Raw genomic sequence first — 12235 nt, 5'->3', positions numbered from 1 at the left:
AGATGGATCAAAAACATGTTGATTTCTTGCTCTTCCACTCGTCTCCACATGTGTAACAAAACTCATGACCTATCTGGTAAAATATTTGAAGTACTCACGGTCAAAAACTTAGCTCTTACAACATGAATAATCCTAAGTCAGCTACCTCTAAGAATAGATATAAAGTACTGCACAAATTTTACATGATAAGGATTGGAAGTGAACCATAATACTTAACATAAACTTAAACCTAGGTTGGGGCATTGGGCTTAGTCTTACTGGGATACTGGCAAAGAGTAACAACGTTGAAATACATTGGTTGGGAATTGATAACTTGGGATGGGCACTGAAGGAAGGTTTATTTAAATAATTCAGTATTTCGGAATTGCGGTATCCCCAAATATTGAAACCTCAATACCGAGGGCCATACCGAAATACCAAATAATAAAAAATTATATACTGAAGTAGTACTGAAATACCAAATAAATCGATAGCGAAATACCAAATTAATTCTGTCCAGTTCAAAATTGGATTTTTCGGATTTTACGATCACCCTTATTAATTTCTGATAATATAAGCTTGATTAAAGGCTCTAGAAGAGCTACAATATTTCTACCTAAGGGAACAAAACTTATCATGAAAGATGCATTATTCTCTTCCAAGTCCTGAAGAACCTTGTTGAGTTTTAAAGATATTCGCCGAATATAGGTATCATGTTGTGACAATAGATTAAATGAATGTTGCAAATAACTTTGTATTACAAAGAATGTCTTTGGCTAGAAGTATATTGTAGAGAAGTTACCAACTTTATCTTCTAGCTTATACTGTACAAAAATTAATATAATTAAAACATACTCTAGTGTAAATCAGAAGTTTACTAATTCAAATACTTTTGTGTTTTGGCATGGCCGATTGGGAGCATTTTGGATCAATAATAATGAGACAAATCGTTAAAAATTCAAACAAGCATCTATTAAAGAACTTAAGATTCTTACAAATGATAAATTTACTTGTAACTCTTGTTATCAAGAAAAAATGATCACTAGCTAGACCATTACCATTAAAGGTTGGCTTTGAATTTTCTGCCTTTTTAGAACGTATACATGAGAATATATGTGGACCTATTCACCCACCAAGTGGGTTGTTTAGATATTTTATGGTTCTAATAGATGCATCTTCTTGATGGTCTCATGTGTGCCTACTATCATCTTACAACCTGGCACTTGCGAAACTATTGGCACAAAAAATTCGATTAAGGGCACAATTCCTTGATTTTCATATAAAGGATATTCACCTTGATAATGCTGAAAAATTCTCATATCAAGCTTTTGATGACTATTGTTTATTAGCTGGGATAAAAGTTGAACATATTGTAGCTCATGTTCATACTCAAAATGACCTTGTAGAGTCATTTGTTAAATATCTGTAATTGATAGCAAGATCATTACGTATGAAAACAAAGTTGCCCACAACTCTTTGGGGTCATGCTATCTTGCATGCAACATCATTTCTTCGTTTCAGACCGACATATTATAACAAATACTCTCGTCACAATTAGTTTTTAGTTATGAACAAAATATTTTATTTATGAATTTTTTGATGTGATGTATATGTGCTAGTAGCACCACCATAGCGCATTAAGATGTGGCCGCAAAGAAGGTTATGAATATATATTGGGTTTAAATTACCCTCTATTATTCGCTACCTTGAATTATTGATGGAAAATTTATTCATTGCTCGATTTGCAGATTGTGTGAAAAGTTTACAAATAGCTCATGCAGGTAGCTTACAAGCAACTCCAGAATAGCCTTGCAGCAGCTTCCTTAAAAGCCTCGCATCAACTTCCGTTCTTCTAAATAAGGAGCCAAAGCAGTCTATTTTGTACATCAATTTGAAGTTGAATAATATATCAGTCTCTCTATACTTGTCTATGGTTTATTTACTTTTAGTCTTTATTTTATAACAAAAACAATTTTCTTTTTTCTTTTTTTAGCTTTTATTTGATTATGGTTTTGAAAACTTGTTTTCAAGCACGTTTTTTGTAATTGTTAAAGTGTGGAAACAATTGTATTTGAAATGGAATCGCATTTATTCTAGAAAACTATTATAGTTGTTTTTAGGGAAACAATGCATTTGTGATGCTAGAATTTGTTAGTTAGTTCAAACAACCTTCCTCATGCAAGAACTTTTACTTTTACAATCTATTTAATATGTATAATAAAAAAATTCTCATCAACTTTAGGCACTTTGAAGCCAAACAAGCATATTGTTGAACAACCTCATTACATATTTTCTCCCACCAACTTTTTTTTCCCGGGATAGCTTGTGTGCATCTCAACTATTCCATCGGGTACCTGCTACTTCCCACCAATATAAGTACCAGGCAACTCTGCAACTAAGGCTTAGACAGATGAGAAGAATTCACCTAGTGTATCTTGCCTCCGCTAAGATTTGAACCTAAGACCTCATGATTCACCTAGTATTATCACCAAGAACTTTGTAAGCACTCCATAACTCCACTTACAATGCTCATAAGCTGGTGAAATATATCACAAGTCACAAATACTTGTTTTTTTCAGGATATGCTGAAGTTCAAAGTTGGCCAATATAATTGCAATATAAGATAGAAATTATGTACATAACATAAAAGTTCATTATCGCTCTCCTTATCCATGAATGTAACTAGAAAAGTTAGACCAAACTTTCAAAGGAAAGGAAGAAAATGCTTCAGCAGAATACTGAAAATCTTCATAGTCACTGACGCCAATCCAATGCTAAATATCAGATTCCTATCAAAGCAAGTCAAAGTATTTGATCATTCTAAAATAATCCTGGCAAAACTTGTCTATATTAGATACTAAAAGGTATCTGTACTAAAAGCAATTTGAGATTGCTTGTGTCGACGAGTGCAGGAAGTTGAGGGCATGTACAGTTGAAACAGATACTTGATTACTCTAAGGTTCATCTGTATCACTTCCTCCAAGTTGAGCGTCTTGACTTAATGAATAGCTGCTTCCATCTGGACCCAAGACCTTAAACCTACTTAACAGGATGAACCAAAAAGTAAATCAAGGCATTTGGATGATATTTGGTTGAAGTTAAAAAAAAAACGTATTTGAAGTTGAAGTTGAAAAGGAGTAATTGGATGTTGAATTTGTGTTCAAACATGAATTTCACTTAAGAAAACAATTATCGTTTTGTGAGAAAAACCCGTTATTTCACTGGAAATACTCCTCAAACAAGTTTTCAATATTTGCAGATATTGATCGTCAAACCATTATCTGCAGATACTGAAGTGAAATATTGTGTATGACAAAAGGTTAAGATTGTGACATGATTAAACACCAAACTGAAATGCGAAAGAAACACGATGATACCTCTCAAGGATGAATTTCCCTTCCTTGTACTTTTGGCTTTTCTGCTCTGCAGCTTCCTGAAATTATTCAAGCGCTGTTGGTACAACAAATCGTGCTAGCTAGACATAAAAAGTGAAGAACTAATACAGAGTCGTGAAATAGTGAAAAGGAGACTCACATATTTCCACCCCACAATAGAGCCACATCCCACACAGAATATGTCAACAACAGTGTGCATTCCAGTCAGCATTGCCCGCTCTTCTTTCTCTCCAAGAGTAACATTCACACTGCGATGCCAATAAAGGAGCAGAACATAATGTACACTCTCGTAAGCGGAAAGCATGAACTATAGGATATAGTGGCTAGGCACATTTTCTGACATTCCGCAAAATAGCATCCAAGATATGTTAGTTTGGTTTTCTTGTTGAGACGGGATAAGACATTCCAGGAAGTCAAATACTTACCGCAAAATCCCAGCAGAGAGAAGAAATAATTAAAGTAATGGGGAAGTATTTACACCTATTTATAGAAAATCCATCTGAAATGGCAGGTTATATTGAACACTTACACTCGATCAAAGAGGTAAGCCTTCCCATGCTTGCATTGGAATGACTGGAAAAAACGGTGAAAAGCCGGTTAGGATACATATGCATGTGCCGTTGTCACAAAATAGCTAATCCACACAGAAAACATAGTTGTATAAACCAGAAGTTTCCAAATAGTCAAGTCCGCTGAGGCTGAGTGATAACACTTTAATATGAAATAGCAGATATGCCTACTTAACATAAAGAAAAAGAAAACGAGGTTGGTATGTCTAATGAAGCAGTTTCAGTCTCACTGGACACATATACTGAAGCAAAGGTCATATATCATCCAACAGGTGCAGTGTATGATAGATTAAGAACATATTTACCGATTGCTCCTATATTTAAGCCAGAAGTTAAACCATTCAAAGTTGTACGTCCAAACTCAAGAGGAAAACACTAAATAAGAAACACTTGCGATGAAAGTCCATTATGTCCAGTCCCAATTTGACACCACAACACAGACTTCATGTGCACCACCCAACTTTCTATTACATAGTTTTCATCTTCCTTGATGCTTGTTCTACGTAAAACAAAATCCTGCTGAACATCATTTTTTCTATCTATCAATTCAAAGTGAAAGAAAGGTATCTACAAATAGCATGCACATTAGGAGTTTTTGGAATTCAAAAGTAAATAATCCCTCCAACCATCTAATATGGTTGTGCAGAGTTTGACTGGATATAGAATTTAAGATGTTAATTGGACTTTGCATTACATTGATAGTAGAAAAAGGTATCACCTTGGTAGAGAAAACGTCACCCAAACTTTAATATTTGAATAGGTGAATGAATTTGAATCTTGAAAATTGTGAAAGTTGGAACTTATCTACATCAATTGCGACAGTTGTGTAGAATAATATTATTCGTAGAGTGGTTTAAAATATGTTGGACGTACCAAAATAGAAAAGTGCTATGTAAATTTGGACAGTAGGGATAACCTGGCTACTAGGATAAGTTAAGATAATTAAGGCCCACACTAAGCAGAGATAAAAGGATTTGGTAAAAACACATAATAAAAGTAAAGAAGGCACAATTGTACACAATTTCAAACACCGAACAAATAATGGAGAAACCACAAAGATGGATGATCAATTCTCCACGAAACTGACAACCATACACGCCTGTTACAAGAAGAGGCTGATTTAGAGGACAATTTTATGAACCACCTGAAAACTCAAGGCACTAGGATAAGGAGTAGCTTAGAACCCCTCCAAAACTCAAGGCACTAGGATGCCACAACCACGGGAGTAATTAGATACAGCAGACAAGTGGACCATAGAAGTATTTATGCACTCCCCAAAAAATTGAATGCTACTTAGAGGACAGGGATGAGTGCAGCGATTATCACTGTTCCTCCCACCCTAGAGACCTAAAGATCTTGATCGCAGCAGTTCCACACCCTCAGCCACCATATAATCCACTGATTAAAAGAATAGGCACGGCCATGGGCACCTGCTGGCCTTCAACCTGGACCATGTTCAGCCAACATTTTTCCCCAGTCCACACCTTGTGCCCTGTGTAGATACAATTTCTTTTTCTTTTTTCATTTTGAGAGTTCCAGGTGGAAAAGATATACCGAGTTAGAGAATTAAATTCGTTCTCCGTTTGCAATCATGTACCAAGTTTCATGCAGCTCATTAGGCAGTATGGAACTTGCAGTACAGATTAAACACCGTTATTCCCTTCTAGCACAAAAGTAACGAGTTGACCGTCACACATTAACCAACCCAAAGTTATAAAAAGGAAGAACTCAGCCTATGCAGAACGTATAGTTAGTCCTAAAACAGGATAAAGAGGAAAATTCCTTCTAGCGGAAAAGTAACAACTTGACATTGCAAATAAACCAACCAAAAGTTGTAAAAAGGAAAAACCTCTGCCTATGTACAAACTATAGTCTATTTCAAAAGCGGATAAAAGAGGAGGATTACAGTAGTTTGACGATCTGGTTAAATCAGTGAAACATTAATCAATAAGATGATCATCTGGATTACATATGATCAACATTGTCGACCCCAACTAGTTTGGTACTTAGACCTAACAATAAAAAGGAAGGATATAAATGTTATAATCATTTTCCTTCAAGCCTAAGATAAATGTCAATTGTATAAAGAACACAAAAACAAACAAGAAAAAACTAATACATTCAAAACAAAACCCATCAAAACGAACTCATCAAAGAACTAAGCCTGGTATATAAATGGAGAAGCGTACTGGAGCGGACTCATTATCCCCGAGTTTTGAAGGGCACAGTTGGTCCTAAGGGTTAGCCCCAGATGGATTTCTAAGCCAATGAAAAGAAACTAATAAATCCAAAACAAAACCCACAATGTAAGAATCAAATAAGGATTCCACAAAGAACTAAGCCTAGTATTTAAATGAAGAAAGGTAAAGGGGCGAGCCCGTTAGCAGTTGATCCTAAGGGTTGGATACTACAGAATCACAAGCCTACAAGTGTAAAGTAGTACAACACAAACAACACAAGCCAATCATGGACTATGTAGATAAATAGATAAAAAGGATATATACCCTAGAAATAAGGTGATCAAGAAGAGCAAAATGGGTGTGACAGTGCTTGCATCTATAGATGTTTCCTTCAAGACTGATCACAAAAAGTCTACCCATCTTCTTCAAACTATACCCCTTGAAAAAACACATAAAAAAAGGAGAGATAGTTTTATCAGCAAAATCAAGAAAAGCTCAGATTGAAAAAACAAAACAAGAATCAAGGAACAATCGATCGTGACCCACTATAATACAATGTACAAAAACAGAAAAAGATTAACACCAGATGACAATTGATGTTACCTTTTTGCAGCAGAGTTTTGGAAGTAGAAAACAAGTAAGCCACCCAGAACGGTTGAGCCTTGTGTTATTTTTACCTATTTATACCTGTGGAGGGACTGCATAGAAAATTATACTAAGCCCACTGTCCAATAGGAATTTAACTCCTTTTTTTTCTTTTTTGCTTTTTCTTTATAATTTGCATGATGAGAAAACGACGAAAATGGTCCACCTATTTCCCTAATTACCATTTTTGAACGATTTTTATCCGTTCCTTAACTCCAACTGCGTCTTTAATTTGCAATGGCTGATAAATAACCCCCATATTTCAACTTCACTGTCAAAAGAACTAAGCGGGCGTTTGGACATAATAATTGTAAAATTTCGGAAAAAGTAAAATATTTTTTCAAGTTGAAAATGTTATTTAAAAATTAGAGTTGTGTTTGGATATAAATACAATTTGGAGCTGTTTTTGAATTTTTGCGAGTGTTTTGAAGTGAAAATTTTGGAAAACAACGTTTTGGAGTTTTTCAAATTTCGAAAAATTCTAAAATTCAACCTCTAAGTGAAATTTAAAATTTTCATGGTCAAACACTGATTTTGGAAACAAAATAAAATAAAATTCGAAAAAAGGAATTTTTTATGCAAACGGGCCCTTAAGTCACACTAGAAATGGAAATCTATTTTACTTTCATTACCAACTGAATTTTACTTTGCATCGACATATGATATGTTTTCTTCCATTAGTATATCAAAAAGTTTGAAAATGTTAATGGTCAATGACTGGATATTAAGATTGGAGAATGAAAATGTCAATTGTTCATTGTTGTGGGAGGATATTGATTTTAAGGTAAAGTTGGGAGATAGAAAATGATTTTCATCCAAAAAATAATAAAAATAAACAAGATCATGCTCAGAGTTGATTGTGTTGTTACAAATTACATAGTCAAAGATATGGATCAGTTATTACGATTACGGATAATCCCTTTTTATTTGGTATGCTGATCCGCATAATCACCAGCGGATCTACTATTAATTTATTTTTGTTATAAATAGTATTTTATATGGTGGATGTCTATACTTTCGAGAGATTTTAGGATTTGTTATTTGGTGGCTAAGTCACTTTTTTTCTATAAATAGAGGGGTTCCATTCCATTGTAATTCATCTCAAATCAATAAGAATTTTCTATCTCTACTTTTCACGCAATACTCTTCTTCTTTTATTGTTTTATAACACGGTATCAACACGAAACTCTAACCAATTAATTAGAGGCATTTTCGTTGATCACCAGGCTTTGGGATACGGGCATGGTGCTCAACTTGTACATAATATTGAGCATCATGATTGTCAATTGTTCCATGAACTTCCTTGAGGAATAAATTATGGATTAAAGATAAGTATTTTACCTTATTTTTCTCTTTTAAATTCTTGAAATTCTATAATTTGATTTTAAATACAAGCAAAGACAATAAATTTTGATTATAACTCTAATGGAGTTTGTAAGAAATTATAATCACCCAAAGTGGTAAAATTTTTATGTCTTGCCATGATCAAATTCATGTATGATTGTGAGCACAAGAAGTGGAAACCCGTCCCATTGAATTTGCTTCATTCTCGTCCCTAAAGAGAATGTGGTAGGAGTATGTGATAAGTCTGAAAGAAGACAAAATTATTACCGTGAAGGTATCAATGGATGTGGATGTGGACGTGGCAATAGATAAAATTATAATTGTCATTATTATGGTAATGAGAACAATAAGGATTCTCAAAATAATCCTCCACTTTGTGAAAGTAATGTTTGTCGTTGATTTGACATGGGATTTTGTAAAGAACATATAGATGATTATGGTCCATTCATGGTGTAAATGTGAAAACATGTGATTTATGAATACACATTCATTCTTGAAAGAATATAATCGTGCTAGTGGTAGCGAATATACCCCTACTCTCCTCTAGAAGGAGGTTTGAGAGGAAAAAAGAAAATAACGTCATTATTATGACATGAATGATCATTGGTCGCGTACCTATTGTACGCCAAAATTTTTTGGCAATGTGATTATTAAAGGACAACAGTAATGCAATAAGTAGATCTTGCATATAATTTTGACCATGACCATAATGGTATAACTTTCTCTTTGAGAGAGAAATTCACCATATAGATGTTGATGAATATATGATAGTACAAAATTAATTGTGAGCTCTAGAAGAGCCAATTATTACTATTTTGGAGGAATACAATTGATTATCAATAAGGTATTATGATGTGGTAAATCTCAAAGAAACTTATTAAGTTTCTAAAGTATTCGCGAAAGCGGTTGGTTATATTGAGCCTATAAATAAAGGAAAAGCTGAACTCAAACCTCAACATATGAAATATAAATAGAATCCGCGATTCAAATAATTACAACTCCCAAAACTAGGTAGAAATAAGTCACAAGATTCTAAGAGAAAATACTAAGTGTCTCTATACATTAGAGTCTAAATACAATAATGAAAAATGACATAATAAGGATAGAGGGGGACTCTGAGGTTTGCGGACGCTGGCATATGTACCTTGAAATCTCCACGTACAGGCTATCTCACTGGCGTCTGGCCTGGTAGGAAGAACTGGATTTGCACAAAAAGATATGCAGAAGAGTAGCATGAGTACACCACAACAGTACCTAGTAAGTGCCAAGCCTAACTTCGGTAGAGTAGTGACGAGGTTAGGTCGGGGCCCTACTAGAATAAAAAGGAAACAAGGTAAAAGATATAATAATATAATGAAACGACTAAGAATTTAACAATGAGGAATTACAGAAAGGTAACAACACAGTAAATAGAGGTAAACAAGAGGGGCACTCCTGAGGTATCTCCTGGTAGTCCCAAATGTAAATACACAACAGGGGAGCTCCCGAGTTACCGCTTCGTAGTCCCAAAAGTAAATATGTATCGGGGAGCTCCCGAGGTACCGCCTCTGTCACGACCCGAAATTTCCACCTTCGGACCGTGATGGCGCCTAACATTTCACTTGCTAGGCAAGCCAACGTTAGAACAGTATTAACCAATTTTTAAACAATTTTTACATTATTAAAAATCAAGGAACCAAAAGCGAAAGAAAAGTTTGAAATAAAGTGAAATAATCCATAAAAATAACGGTGTCTAAATACCATCCCAGAATTGATGTCACAAGTGCACGAGCTTCTAGAATAATACAAATAAAGGTCTGAATAAAATAAAGTTATCTGGAAATAAACGAACAGCTAAAGTAAAATAGACGGGGACTTCAGAACTGCGGACACCATGCAGTTATACCTCAAGTCTCCTCTAAATAGCTGAAATCCGAGCAAGTCTATGGCACGCCGCTGGAACCAACTCCGAAATCTGCACAAGAAGTGCAAAGTGTAGTATCAGTACAACCGACCCCGTATACTGGTAAGTGATGAGCCTAACCTCGACGAAGTAGTGACAAGGCTAACGTGGGTCACTTACATTACTTGTACGCAATATTAGTAACAACAACAATAATAGAAATAAATCAAGTAATTCATTTATAATAATTGAAGCCAACTCAACAGTCATAACCAATTATCATTTTCATCAATTCTGTTACAGCGTGCAACCCGCTCTCACAATATATTCACATTCAATTATGTTGCAGCGTGCAACCCGCTCTCACAATATATTCCTTTAATCAAATCTGTTGTGGCGTGCAACCCGATCTCCCAATATATATATGTATGTCGACTTTTAAATAAGTTTGTTGCGGCGTGCAACCCGATCCTCCAATATGGACTTTTCTTAAGTCTGTTGCGGCGTGCAACCTGATCCTCCAATATGGACTTTTCATAAGTCTGTTGCGGCGTGCAACCCGATCCTCCAATATATTCATTATAATTAATTCTATTGCGGCGTGCAACCCGCTCCTCCAACATATTCATTTACCAATTCTTATAGAAGAAACTTCCCCAATAAATGCAATAATTAATATAAAATTATAAGACAACAAGCATACAATAATTATAATTTAATTATGAAACAAACAATGACAAATAGCAGATTATTATGAAATAAGGGAGAAAATAAGCAGTTTAATATTTAATATGCTAAATGTCAAATAACAATTAAAACACATAATTCAAATAGCATGTAACAATTAATGCAGGAATTCAAGAATTAATATTTGACAAAGAATATGAGAGAAATAATTATTATAATAATTAATTTATGATTTAAAATAATTTATGATTTAAAATAATTTATGATTTTTCAAGTAAGCAGGCAAACAATTAATTTGACGACATATAGACACTCGTCACCTCGCCTATACGTCGTTCACATGCAATTCACATAACAATTAAATTAAGGGTTCTATTCCCTCAAGTCAAGGTTAACCACGACACTTACATCACTTTGCAAATTCCAATCAATTACTCGACTACAACTTTTCCTTTTAAATTTGTTTTCAAAAGCTTCAAATCTATTCACAAAAAATTTGATATACTCAATACGAATCAGAAGAATTAATTTTATATGAATTTACAAATTTTTCGGATAAAAATCCGAAATTCATTAAAATATTCGGCAGTGGGACTCACGTCTCAAATCTCGAAAAAACTTACGAAATTCGAACAACCATTCCGAGACGAGTCCAACCATACAAATATTATCCAATTCCGATGCCAAATGGACCTTCAAATCTTAAATTTTTATTTTTGGAAAATTTTATAAAAATATGATTTTTCTTTCATAAATTCACGGATTCATGATATAAATGAGTATGAAATCATGAAATATAATCAATATAGGATAAGGAACACTTACCCCCAATGTTTTCCCATAAAAATCGCACAAAAATCGCCTTACCCGAGCTCAAAAATGGAAAAGGGTTGAAAATGGGATGAATCCCATTTTCGAGAACTTAAGTTATGTTTCTGGGACTTTTACCCTTCGCGAACGCCGTCAGTGCCTCGCGTTCGCGAACGCGGTCAGTGCCTCGCTTTCGCAAAGCACAAATTTGTGTTGTCCTATTTTACACTTCGCGAACGCGAAGCTTGCCTAGCTTGGCCTTCGCGAACGCGAGATGCCCTTCGCGAACACGAAGGCAATAATCATGGCCAGACTCTTTCCCTTCGCGAACGCGGTCACTCCGTCACGAACGCGAAGCACAAAATGTGTCAGCCCCAATTTTCTCTTCGCGTTCGTGAGAGTACCTTCGCAAACGCGAAGAAGAACATACAAGAAGCCTAACGTCTGCAGAAAACCAGCTTTCCTAAGTCCGAAAATGATCCGTTAACCACCCGAAACCAACTCAAGCCCTCAGGGCTCCAAACCAAACATGCACCCAAGTCCTAAAACATCATACGAACTTGCTCGCGAGATCAAATCGCCAAAATAACATCAAGAACTATGAATCACACACCAAATCAAAGAAAATTTTCAAGAAAACTTTAAAACTTATATTTTTACAACTAGACATCTGAATCACGTCAAATCAACTCCGATTCTCACCAAATTCGGCAGACAAGTCATAAATATTATAGTGGACCTACA

General features: G+C 34.9%; 1 protein-coding gene across 2 annotated transcripts; it reads right to left on the bottom strand.

Annotated features, from left to right (window-relative positions):
- Positions 1 to 2689: 2689 nt before the first annotated feature.
- LOC107798681 (protein yippee-like) lies at positions 2690 to 6848 on the bottom strand. Of its 2 annotated transcripts, none has more exons than XM_016621707.2 (6): positions 6727 to 6848; positions 6448 to 6561; positions 3904 to 3947; positions 3514 to 3622; positions 3357 to 3412; positions 2690 to 3018 (listed from the first exon to the last, which is right to left on the bottom strand). In XM_016621707.2, exons 2-6 carry the CDS (start codon positions 6541 to 6543, stop codon positions 2934 to 2936), a joined length of 390 nt encoding a protein of 129 aa, XP_016477193.1. In that variant the 5' UTR covers positions 6544 to 6561; positions 6727 to 6848; the 3' UTR covers positions 2690 to 2933. The 2 variants fall into 2 exon arrangements, with proteins under 2 accessions (XP_016477193.1, XP_016477194.1); XM_016621708.2 differs by having other exon boundaries at positions 6448 to 6553; positions 6727 to 6788.
- Between the last annotated feature and the right edge of the window lie 5387 nt (positions 6849 to 12235).

Source organism: Nicotiana tabacum, chromosome 2 (assembly GCF_000715075.1).
Source record: "Nicotiana tabacum cultivar K326 chromosome 2, ASM71507v2, whole genome shotgun sequence".
NCBI classification, from domain to species: Eukaryota; Viridiplantae; Streptophyta; class Magnoliopsida; order Solanales; family Solanaceae; genus Nicotiana; species Nicotiana tabacum.
This window is presented reverse-complemented; position numbering and strand designations above follow the sequence as displayed.

Bases quoted from the DNA above. Each gene is read 5' to 3' on its own strand.
- LOC107798681 (XM_016621707.2), bottom strand. From the start codon at position 6,543: ATGGGTAGACTTTTTGTGATCAGTCTTGAAGGAAACATCTATAGATGC. The intron at 3,413-3,513 runs GTGAGTCTCCTT...GAATAATTTCAG, and splicing joins CTATTGTGGGGTGGAAATAT to GAAGCTGCAGAGCAGAAAAG. The intron at 3,019-3,356 runs GTATCATCGTGT...CCTGTTAAGTAG, and splicing joins GGGAAATTCATCCTTGAGAG to GTTTAAGGTCTTGGGTCCAG.